Source organism: Anguilla anguilla, chromosome 11 (assembly GCF_013347855.1).
Source record: "Anguilla anguilla isolate fAngAng1 chromosome 11, fAngAng1.pri, whole genome shotgun sequence".
NCBI lineage: Eukaryota > Metazoa > Chordata > Actinopteri > Anguilliformes > Anguillidae > Anguilla > Anguilla anguilla.
The window spans coordinates 7,931,743-7,944,305 of NC_049211.1; the positions used below are offsets into that span (position 1 = coordinate 7,931,743).

General features: G+C 41.1%; 1 protein-coding gene across 1 annotated transcript; it reads right to left on the reverse strand.

Annotated features, from left to right (window-relative positions):
• Positions 1 to 7,001: 7,001 nt before the first annotated feature.
• Positions 7,002 to 8,798, reverse strand: cort (cortistatin). The gene is made up of 2 exons (XM_035381206.1): positions 8,489 to 8,798; positions 7,002 to 7,513 (listed from the first exon to the last, which is right to left on the reverse strand). Exons 1-2 carry the CDS (start codon positions 8,591 to 8,593, stop codon positions 7,283 to 7,285), a joined length of 336 nt encoding a protein of 111 aa, XP_035237097.1. The 5' UTR covers positions 8,594 to 8,798; the 3' UTR covers positions 7,002 to 7,282.
• Positions 8,799 to 12,563: the final 3,765 nt, after the last annotated feature.

Below are 12,563 nucleotides of genomic sequence, written 5' to 3' on the forward strand. Positions count from 1 at the left end.
CCTGATGTGGACAAGCCAGCCTGGCTGGTTCAGATTCTGCCAAACTTTTATTAACAGTATAACACTCTGTCCTGGGGAAAAATGTGGTTATTTTTTTTCGCCCTTTCACAGATTTCTCCCTTCAACATTCATTAGTCTACCGAGAGGCATTCTCCACCGCAGCACAGCGCTATTCTGGTTCTGTCCGTACAAACAGGTCTCGTGCAAGTACACACGGCCTCCAGCCAAACCCAGTCTCTTCCACACAGAGAAACGAGATGCGGATACTGTGGACCAACGTCCAGAACCCAAACCTAGAAACAGCCGGACTTACGTACATGGTAAATGGACTGCATTTATATAGCGCTTTTATCCAAAGCGCTTTACGATTGATGCCTCTCATTCACCCATTCGCACACACAGTCACACACCAACGGAGAAAGGCTGCCATGCAAGGTACCAATCAGCTCGTTGGGAGCAATTAGGGGTTAGGTGTCTTGCTCAGGGACACTTCGACACGCCCAGGGCGGGGGATCGAACTGGCAACCCTCCGCCTGCCAGACAACTGCCCTTACTTCCTGAGCTATGTCGCCCCCCCTGCATACTTAGCATTAAATGGGGGGAGTGCAAGGCCTGCAGCAGCTATAATCACAAATATTTAACTGATTTGTCATCAAATATTTATCATAACACAATCAGTAGGTTGTAGAATCAAAATGATGCATCCTATGTGTATATACTTAGTATTCAATCCAGGATGTTCCCAATTATATAGCAGTGTGCATATGTGTTTGTGGGTGTATTACACACTCATACACGATATGACCAAAAGTATCTGGACCCCCCCCTGATCTGCAGCTGGTTTTGGCTAGGCCCCTTAGTTCCACTGAAGGCAAATCTTAAGTCTACAGCACTCAATCATATTCTAGACAATTCTGCGTTTCCCCCAAGAGTTTTGGGAAGGCCCTTTTCTGTGTCAGCATGACAATGCCCCCGGGCACACGGTGAGGTCCACATAGAAATGGTTTTAGTCAAGAATGGTGTGGAAGAACTTGACTGGCCTGCACAGAGCCCTGACCTCAACCTCATCCAACACCTTTGGAATCAATTAGAAAGCCAACTGTGCACTAGGCCTGATCAACAATCAGTGCCCGACCTCACTAATGCTCTTGTGGCTGAATGGAAGCAAATCCCTGCAGCCAGATTCGAAAATCTACTGGAAAGCCTTCCCAGAAGAGTAGAGGTTCTTTTAGCAGCAAAGGGTGGACCAACTCCATATTAATGCCCATAATTTTGGATGAGATGTTGGATGTCAGGTGTCCACATACATTTGGCATGTAGTATGTGTTTGTCCTCTAAGGGGCTTGATAAATCAAGGAACCAAGTAAACTATCTTAGAGTCGGTGAAATGGATTAAAGGCAGATAAATTAAGAAGGTCGCATTAGGCCATTTTCCTAGACTGGTCATTGTGCAATCAATCTTAAAAGCCTAAAATCTCCTGGTCACTTTGTACTGAATCCGGGCACACAGTCACTGATTGGCTGTGGTGGAAAGGTTCCCACATAACAAAGGGAGGACAGTCTGGCCTGCAAAAACAACATCACCTCAGCTGAGCTACTCCTTGTTGTTCACTTGAAATGGAAGCGGCCTCCATACGGGCTTGCTTTGAAGTAGTAGATTAGCAGGGTGGGGGGAAGTAGACACCAACAAGAAACCTTTAAACTGTGCTGTAAATACAACCCCCCCCCAGCCCCCCTCACACACACACACACACACACACACACACGCATGCACACACACGCATACACACCCCCACCCCTCACACACACACATGCGCCCACACACCCGCACATACAAACACCCCCCCCCCCCACACACACACGCACAAACACCCACACAATCGCACACGTACACATATTTACAGAGGTAGGTGGGAGTATTTTGCTGCTTTCTTTCCTCACAGATCAAAAGCAAACCAATCAAAATTCCTTACTTGCGGGCACCGGCTTTGAAGTTCCCTCGACACAAGCTGATTATTGCTGAGGGTCATACAGAACGTGGACTTCTCCTCTGATAGCAAATTCTTTGTGCAGCAAAATAAGTCCAAGAAATATGAAACATCAATTAGAATCCCCCTCCCCCCCCCTTTCCCCTGCCCCCTTCTCAAAAACCTGGAGAAAAAAAAATACATTTTGTTCCAAGTCAATGTACAACTGTAAATCTGCTAAACCTGTGAAATCCCTAGAGTGGGTTCAATGGACATTGCTGAGGGAAAAATATCCTTTTAAAAATAAAACTGTACAAGTTACATTCTGAATGAAAATGATCTATGTTAACTATTCTTTTTTCTGGGGCTATATTTTGAGTCTGAAATTAGTTTCATTTCAGTGTCAATCCTAGTTATTATGTTGAATTTTCCTCTTTTTTTCATTCTAATTTTTATTTGACTTTTTTTTCTGATACTAATGATGAGAGGTTCATGTTGTGCTCTGCATGTGTGACTCAGCCTGAGTTTCTGATTTCTGTTGAAAAATATTTTGTTCTCAACTAACTCAGTGCTGAAGGATGTCAATTAACTTGCCCGGCCGATACAATGTCTACAAGTGGTTTCTTGCCTTGCACTCTGAGTCCTCCAGGGAACATTTGACTTGAATAGAGGCCATAAGCTAAGTCAAAGGTCCTGGTTTAGGGAAAATAATTATCTGTTCACAGTCTGAGTCTGTCAGTTTCTCTGAGCACCTATTAAGGCTCTAGAGATATGGAGTAATGATTTCTGGAATAAAACCCACAGTGTTATTCTTTCATTGCAAGGTTGTGTAACATACTACACATACCATTTCAGGCAGGCCCAGTCCATCCACATCCCGAGAGCAGCAATTCACTAAAAGCATGTTGTATTACTTCTGCTTGGTCTGTCAAATAGAAAAGACCACACAGGTCACAAGAGGTGAAGATTGCACGCTCCTGATAAGCCACCAACAAATCTAGGGGCTTTATTGATTTTTTTTTAACAAAACACTAGAATTCTAAGGTAAGATTCATAAATGATAGAATTACAAAGTAAGGTTTGCCCAAAGTGCCCAAGCATTTCAGGTCAAGTCGAAGGTATGCGTGTTTTCTGAGGATGTATTCAGACCTGTCTTGTGCCCCTGCTTACTTCAACATTGGGAGGAACTGCCGTGCATATACTGCATGAACTAGAAAAGACACATTCAGGTAGGTCAAGCACATGCCCACAGGTTAAGCACATTCCCACAGGTAGATTACACATGTATATTCCAGAACATTACAATACACCTGGGCTACAACAAATGGGTTGGGCTACCAGATTTGGTTGCTTGGTAGTCAAGAGTACTGACACATGGATTTATGATTTGTCCACCCGTTTCAACATATGCCATGTGTTTTATAAATAGCAGGCTTGTAAAATAAACGGAAATATAGAAAAATTAAACTTCCCACTCAAAGGTCCGTGCTGATTATCTTTCTCCATCATCATTAGCTAGAGGAATTAACCAGCTATTCAAATCACAACATCTGCGCTAGGTGGAAATTGGAATCATGGGAAAGTGGGTTAATTGCATTAAAAACATGATGCGTTATGCATTTTAAATTTCAACATGAAAATTGATTTGTTAATGTAATTTTAACTGGCCTGAACCACCAACATCCACACACACACACAGTGTGTGAGTTTGTGTGTACACTACAGTGCCCTCCAGAATTATTCCTGATAAAGAGGAGCAAAGAGGCTCAAAAAATATATACAAGTAAGAAGCAACATTGTACGCTGAAAAAATACTAAATTATATTATTTCCAAAATTTTATATGAAAGCTCAATTTTCACATGTATTGTGACTGACCGATGACAACTTAACACTGACAAATTAACAGATTATTAGTTAGTTTTAATATATAACGTATAACTAGCGAAGACAAAGTCTGATATGTTGGGTCAGGACGGGGAAGCAACATGCCAAGGTCAGAGAAGAGAGACATTTAATGGGCTGATGATGCTATTACCCTAGTGAAAATGACGTTCAAAAAGCAGCCTAATTATAGTAATCTGAAACTCTTGCTCATTCACTTTTAATGAATCATTTTTTAAAAAGCCAAACTCACAAGCAAAGATATACAGACACTCGGTAGCTCTCTAGACTCAGGCTCACTGCTTAAAAATAAAGTAAGCAAAGCTGACGTTGGTATCCGTGCTCATCTACTTCTTTCATGAATGTAGAGACTTTGTTTCAACCTCCATTTATGTAAAACAGGGAGGCATCGGCGTCCGCTGAATAGCAGTTATATCCATATCAGCCCCTGAATTTACATATGGTGCAGCCTTAACATGGTCACCTGCATGACAGTTTGTCATCTTCTGGAGCCGGTGGCTATCCATCTTGACGGAAACATCACAGGCCATGGCCAAAAAGCCCCACGCCGAGGAGTAACAAGCTAGCTCCAACCACCAGCAGCGGTCCTATGGAAGGACAAGACAGGAGAGACTTAAAGACCTGAGACAGTTAAAACAGGTCGGAACGTGCAACTAATTCAATTCATTCAAATTCCGTTCTATTTGTGTTGCACTTTTTTTTCTTTCTTTTTTTTAAAGCACCGGACAGGACATAGGAACCCAGGCATGCCTTTTCTGCTCAGGCATTTTGTTCTTTCTGGGCCCAGAAAAATATGTTTGTTGACAAGTTTTGGTTTTGTACTTATGAAAAGTTACATAGAATTATCCTGTGCTACTCTACTCCTTTGTGTTTTACTCTGGTTATTCTGAATCATTGTCAATATCCATATTTTATGTATAATACAATAAAATACATTTTTTTAAACATTATTAACAACTATAAAAAGTAAGACTGCCAGATGTATGACGACGTATAACCAGGTAGTTATTACAGTCAAATTCGAGTAATTCCGCTCCTTCCCTTTCTCTTGCCCTTGTTTACGAGAGTATACTTTGACGCAATGGTGCGTCACATCCGCCTGCGTGAAGTTTCAAAGTAAAGTTTGTAAAGGTCAGCGGAGTTTGCAGTATTTCGTGGATATGACCACAATAGGCTCCAGATGGAACCAAAATTCAGGCTGGATTAATGCGTCAGACCTTCATGACATTTGCGTATGTATCGTGTATTATGTTCCGGTTGTATAAAAAATATACACGCAATAGCTATTATTACTCGACGACCAATATAACTTGCCGTCTCTCATTTGTCAAGCGCGTAGATTCCCCACCCACAAAGCTTGCGGACGTCGTGTTCGGGGTCACGGTTAGGTCCCGTAATTTTCAGTGAGTAGTGCGCCCTGGGTGAGCACAGCCTTTTCACAGGGCAACAGACAGGCACTCATTTGTTCTGACAGACATGCTTGGAGTTCACGAACCATCTTGTAGTCGTTCTCGGCGTGTCTTTTGAGCATACTGCCAAGGCACATTAAAAAAAAGCTTCGTGACGCTCCCAGCTCTGCATCCTAAACGCGGCGCTGCAGCTCGCCGGTGACAAATTGCGCTGGCCCCGCGAGCCTCAACTCAAACAGCGGGTTGGAAGGGGTCACCGAGGACTATTCATTATCTTACCATGACCAGCTGCCCCGTTCCAAGCCATTCATTTACTGCGTAATGTGTATGTCATCATTGCAAAATGGCCATGCTACATTTTTATTGCAGCAGATACAAGTGTATTGCCATCGAAATGTCTCACAGACGTATTTCAGATGTACATTATTTTGTACTGCGCATTCCAAGACAATGTGTTGACGTCCCATGTTGTGAAAGTAGCCCCTTGGACTTGTCTTGTACGCGCGATGGGTATAAAGGTATATATAGTGTAGCCAGGTCCGAGTGTGTACACGAGCAAAAACAAGTTTAGGCAAACATACCAAAATGTTTTTTTTCAGAAACACAAAACATTCACTCCATCTACCCAGTTTATTTTTACGCGATGCCATAGACTATGATAAAACTGCAGATTCTTAGTCTTGACCTTTTTGGTTTGTTATATAGGTAACAATTGCTAAAAAAATATCATTAAAAAATTCTTGTGAACTGAAACTTGGGGAGGAGTCGGACTGGGAGTTACAGTCTGAGTCTAATAAATGTCGTGTGCGTTATATTGCTGTAAATGTAAAGAAATTACACCCAGGGGGAATACTGTACCCATACAGTCCCCATTTCTAGAAGCGGGAAATAACGTATTTTTGCACTACTGTGCTGGGAGGACAGTTTTTACGAACAATATATGCTCACGAGAGAAGACAACGTGAAATACTTCCCAAGTGGATATCCTCAAAAACAGAAAGATAGAATAAAAAATATCAAGGGATTCGCCCTCGAGTCTGATTCACACGTGCGGTGCCGAGGGAGGCACTGAGCGCAACAAGCGAATACAGTTCGACTCTTTTTTTTATAGGCTACCTGTTTTTCTTTTGCAGTTGTTGGAGTGAATTATTCATCAAGAGTGCTTTTCTTCGAGAGAGAATTCAGTCCCAACAGCGCAGAGATCTTCGGCGTCTATACTAGCGAGTTCATTATCACCAGCATCCTAAGACACGGAGCATGGGGCTGCACCCCAGTTCTCCCCTTGGCCTGACGTCCTTTTTATGGTGCCGCACCATACGCTACAGCATATATCTTATTCATGATAGATTGATATCTGCCTGTTTAAATTCAGTGTGATGCAGTGTGCCTGGAATACAATGAACTGGTGTGCACTGAGCGCTATGAGGCGCTCAGTGACCAGAAAGTGGCATGTTTTATATTAAGTGGCAATTAAAAGAACCTGGAATATGGCAGTTGTGCTGGTTTAAAATGCAAGTTCTGATTAAGCATGCGTTTTATAAGAATACTGTGAGTTTGAAAAGAGGCAGCAAATGTTTTGTCGCCGTCACATAGCAAAGGGTTTCAGTCTAACTTACACCCTTTTCTCAGCGGATGTGAGGCACGTTAAGAGATTGACCATGAAGAATAATATGAGTGTCTCCATGATTCCACAAAGGAAGTAAAGCAAAACAAGCTGGACGTGAAGGCAGATCACAGGAATCGTTTTAATTCGATGATGTGCACACATCGATGGAAATTAAACACCTCTCGTACTCCCACGATGAATACCTTAATAATGATTTATTATTATTATTATTATTCAGATGTCATCATAAATAAATAAATTAATATAATAATAATTATAATTACTCTTTAAACAAGTGAAGTCCATTCAAAGCCTTCATTATACAGTGTGGATGGCATGTACAGGCGAAGTTGGTCACAGTTCATGTTGGGCGGATGGGAAAAGGGGGTATCTTCGTTAGCAAGACGTGAAGGTTTTCCAGAAGAAGTTTTTACAAGGGGCTTTGCGGTCGCGCTGAGGCAGCTGTGATAGCCGGTTGTAGACTGCCCTCTCCTCCAGGCGGGACTCAATGGGCTCCTCCAGCTCTACGGGCGCCGCGCCGTCCCCCGCCAACATGTTGCTGTCTCCTCCGTCCAACAAGCCCGAGATAAGCTTGAGGATTATTTCCTTGCGCTCTTTGCTCAGCTCCTGTTTGGATGGACAAGTAGACAGTAGATAAAGGGACCGTGAGTGCGTAAGTATTAATCGCCTCCGCGACTACCTATTTCAGCTTTCAAAAAGTGGAGTGCTGGGAGTCTTTCAAATGTTTTATTCTAATTACTTACAAGCACTTATTTTTATCACCGTGGAATGGATGGTTTATTTGAAAGATACTTAAAACGGTATCTTTCAAATAAACCATCCATTCTATAGTCATACATTAAATGGGTTTACATTTCATTTGTTTTCCTAAATTTGAATGTAAACCTATTCTCGTTTCTTTTAACCTTTTACATAATAACAATTGCGGAACATATAACAAGTTGCTACTGAAAAGCAAAGGTCTTGTCTTGCCCCATTTTTTTCAATTTAAAAGGAAGATCTTTCACTTTTATCCTATTAATCTCATATCTTATGATCAGTCAAGTACTAGTGTAACTTGATACTTTAAGAAACATCATAGTTTGTGGAGCCCATTCAAATCGTTCTCAGCTGACTGCATAACGACTGTGAAAATTAAAGATACATACAATTGAACGTAATATGAATGTACCCCTTGCATCCATAGTTTTCAATTTTTACCTGCTTAAATGACTTACTGATACTCTACTAATAATGGCATGAACTGTAGTTTAACATAAAATTACATCATTCTCTTCCAACCTAATTGGGTCTTTAAAAAAATTATCAAATCATGTCAGAAATTGATAAAGATATTTCTACAGATTTACAACATTGCTATTTTCTATTGTAAAAAAAAAGAAAAAAGAACCAAGTCCCTCATAACTTTTCTTTGGAGTGCTGTCTGCCTTCTAACTTTCACCTATTTTTTCAGACAATTTAAGAGATCATCTTTACCGTAGGGACCCCTGTTAAACGCATTCACTGTTTGCAGAGATAAGCATATAAAACTAATAATAATAATAATAATAATAATAATAATAAAAACTTCAGGTTACTCACCCTGTTTGTGTGCGCTAAGCTCCTCTCCTCCCCCGGAAGTACGGCCGCTGCCCTCACGCTGTACAGAACCAGCATGAGAGACGCCAAGCAGGCCAGGAACTGCATGCTGAGCGAGTGGAAGGACGGATGGGAGTCAGAGAGAGAGAGAGAGAGAGAGTGAAGGAGGAGTCTGGATACAGCAGCGCAGTGTGGCAGCCCAGGAGAGATGGAGCGGCTGGTGCTGATGCTGGATGCTGGGTGCTGGTGCTGATGCTGATGCTGTTGTCGAGCGATGCTGTGGGAGTTTCTTCTGCTCCTGACGAGAGGTGCAGGACCCTTTATATACCCCTTTCTCCTGGACGCCCGCTGACGCAGGGGATGGTGGGTGGAAGAAGCGGGGAGGGGGGAGGGAGGGAGGGAGGGTGGGGGGGTGGTTGGGTTTGGGGGGGGGGGGGTGGGAGGAGGTTACGAAAAAACCTAAATCAAGTGTGGATAAATGGCAAATTAAATTCCATGAAATGTGTAGTCAACCCCTCAGCTGGGTGCCCTCTTCTGATGCTTTCCCGCTCATATCAGTTGGTTTCCATCACAAAGGGAAGGAGAAGTCATGCAGGCCACCGCAAAAATAAAACATGATCCTCACCCTGAGGACTGAAATCAAGCCAGATGGAGTGGTTATTTTCTCAATTATGTGTTCTGATGAAGAAGAAAAAAAAATTAGACTAACCAACGGGACATTGTTAGGATAAACCTTCTCATCATCTGTAAAGACATAACAGTTTAGACAAATGGGTCCTCACTCGCCAAAGTGATAACAGCAAGTAGTCCTCTCAAAAGTTGTGCTTTTTTTTATTTATACGTAAGGCAGGAAACCATTTTGCCACTCTGCAGTTTCACATGCGCTTCAGGCAACTCAATCTAGATGTAAATGAATATGTGACACGAAGAAAACAACAATGAGGAAATTGTTCTTTAATATCTCGCATCCTCGTGTGCTCTTGACAATCGTACTCGAAAGAGTGGAAATGCCGCGAGGTGTAATTTCACAGAAGTAAAGCATACATCATTGCGCACATTAATTCAGCAGCGGTTCATAACTCAGGGCTGAGCCACAGTCATTTGAACGCATTCCATTATTTAAAAACCGTCTTAAAGGTTTTCGAGTTTCGCTTCTCGCATTTTCATGCCGGCTGCGTCCACATTTCGTGTTCTTTCGCCCGTCTGCTTAAAAGTACGTCACCCTGGCGTAGAGGCTCCCGATTATTTAGCAGGAAGACCTCACACAGGGGGAGGGGGAGCTGTCCCCCTCCCACACCCCTATGTGACTCTGCGCCATGTAGACCCCAATTTTGCATCCCGCTCCCCCTACCCCTCCTCAACTTGCATGAGGAAAATGTACCTTGTTCTTTGCCTACAGTAAGTTTCGTAGGGCATTTGCTTCTCAAAGTCAAAATTTGGGTAGAATTGGATTATTTATTTCATCAGTATATATAAAAAAATACACTTAAAAGAATATTTCCGTGCAATGCTGACTGGAAATATATAAATACCAGATGCAGTTAGTCTGCAAGTATTCTGTTTTAGAAGCAGGTAAAGATGGCTAAAATAGAGCTGCAATAAACCTTCTCACAACACCTTCTCATTAGAATCGAGCTGTCTGTCAGTTTCAGTAATGACACAAATTCCTTGCGGTGTCTTGTAAAACAAATACAGACACATACTGTGTGTTTTTAATGCTACAGTTCATACCAGCCCAAGGGTGAAGAGAAGACAAATAGGTCAATACTGTTACCACTGGAAGATAGGAAGTTAAAAATAACGCTATGAGATTTTTATTCATACCAGGCCATTAGTTATGCTGAAAAGGAATACAAAACCACTGTACTAATCAGTGATGTGCACAGCGAGCGAAAACAATTGTTCTGGTGAAGAATGTTAGATAACCCGTCATTACTGGCAACTGTGCACTAGGTGACAATATGTGCATGAATTTACACAGACTAAGAATACCAAATATATATATAAATATCAAACTATATCAACTACCGAATAAATAGAACACAAATTCATGCTGTCAAGGACGGGTGGATACACAGTCATATTCTCGCTAATGTCATTTTTGGATGACATCATTTTGGTTAATCTACTGTAAATCTAGACATAATCACTGTTATGTTTTGAAGGGAAAAAAAAGATCAGCCAAGTTATTTACTTGCAAATATGCATATGCAAATATTGAGCACCCTGTTATGCATAGTAATTGCTATTTGTAATGTAATTTTATCCAAAACTTGCACAAGACTGTACGTTCTGATGTATTTTTCACATTTCCGAAGGGAAGCAGACACACAGAGAAAATGTTGCAGACTATACCGAGCTTCACCCCCCACACCCCAGAATTTAGGGATTTAATTGAACTTAAACATCATTCATAAATCACTCAATTTTACAGGCCTACTGCAAACATTCAGATATCAATATTCATCCAAATTCAGTACATCAAAAATGTACCTGTACGGTCAAAAGCCTTGCGCTCACTGGCAAAGTTACTGGTAGATATTAAAGCACATGGACATGATGACGGACAGCTAAGTTCTCAAACTTGTGCAGTGCAGAGTATTATATTTAATAGAACTCTGGACTGTTGTCTACCGTATCAATAAGAAAATTCAGAGTATAGCTGTAGGCTATTCTTTCAGTCATTTCTATTGATACCCAGTGGATGGAAAATAGTTGTACTAGCCTACATAAACCTCGCTTCACTCCAAAAACCCTTCACATTTAATGATCATGATCTATAATTGAATCTACATAGCCAATAGCGTGGATCACATCTAAATTAAAGAATGCATATATTGTTAAGCAGAAGGAAAATTTGCAGCAGTAGACTTAATAAAAATCACAGTAATGCCCCCCAGAAAGCCTGAAGTCAATGTCCTATTCATCAAATGAAGTTTCGTTTTATTAACAGAAAATGGAGTGGCTTTAACAGGGCCTCGTAGTATTTGTGAGAGTTCCACAATGTAAATTGCAGTAGTAAATCATTCCCAGAACCAGAAATGCACGTGTCATATGTCATTTGGTTTAACGCATATATTAAATTAAAATATGTTTGCCAGATAGAAAGCATTATTTCAAAATTTCTAGTTGTTTTCATTTCCCTATAAGTGGTAGCTTAACATCATCTGTCTTGTTTTATGATCTGGCATCAAAGAACATTAGTTATGGTATGAGAATTTAAAATGTTTAATACATAATATACAGAAAATAACAGTATTTAAACATGTGTGGTTAGATCAAATGACATTTTTGATGGGGGGGGGGGGGGGGTGTTGTAATGACAAATATATGAATGGTTGACACTCAAGTAAAAAGTTCTCACTTTCTTAAAATGTTTAGCCCTCTGAAAACCTTATCAGCCATTTACCCAATTGCAACTAGTGCGATGCATATTCCCTACGGTGGAAATGTAAATAAATACAAACTTAAATGTGAACTGAACTAAATCCACGATGTTACCATGAAATTCAAATAACTCCCGGGTGGACCACACCAGTGGAGGCTAAAAAAACATAAATGTGCTTTTCCAGCTGGGAGGATTTCCACAGATAGTTGCAGTATTTCTAACATGGCTGCTACACGAATCAGACTTGCATCCTTCCCCGGCAGCCATATAAACACTCACTCATTCATCTCGCGTCAAAATGATCCTTTTCCCAGAGCAAAGCTTCATCATACGCTGCGTTTGAAGAATTCACGGTAAATTTCCCTCTGAGTTGGACGTTGCGTAGTGAAAACAGGGAGAGCACCAGTGCAGCACCCTTAAAGTTACAGGCATGTTGTGAAGATTGAGCTCCAGCAACATTTTTATTATTATTATTTTTTTTGCCATGGACCAAATAAGAGTTCATTGCCATATCTTTTCACCCAGAGCTTTTATTTGCCATGAAATAAGGCAAAACGTGTGAAAGTTTTATGACAAGGAAATCCAAGTTATTTCAGTGGATGAAGTTGATTCTGCTTTCCCCAAAGGCCTGTACTGCTCCAGTTGTCAGTTGTAAATTCACTGACATTTTTACATTTTTATTTAATTTAG

Excerpts from the sequence above, each read along its gene's own strand:
- cort (XM_035381206.1), bottom strand. The coding sequence starts at position 8,593 with ATGCAGTTCCTGGCCTGCTTGGCGTCTCTCATGCTGGTTCTGTACAGC. Across the intron at positions 7,514-8,488 it reads GCTTAGCGCACACAAACAGG|GAGCTGAGCAAAGAGCGCAA; the intron begins GTGAGTAACCTG and ends CCATCCAAACAG.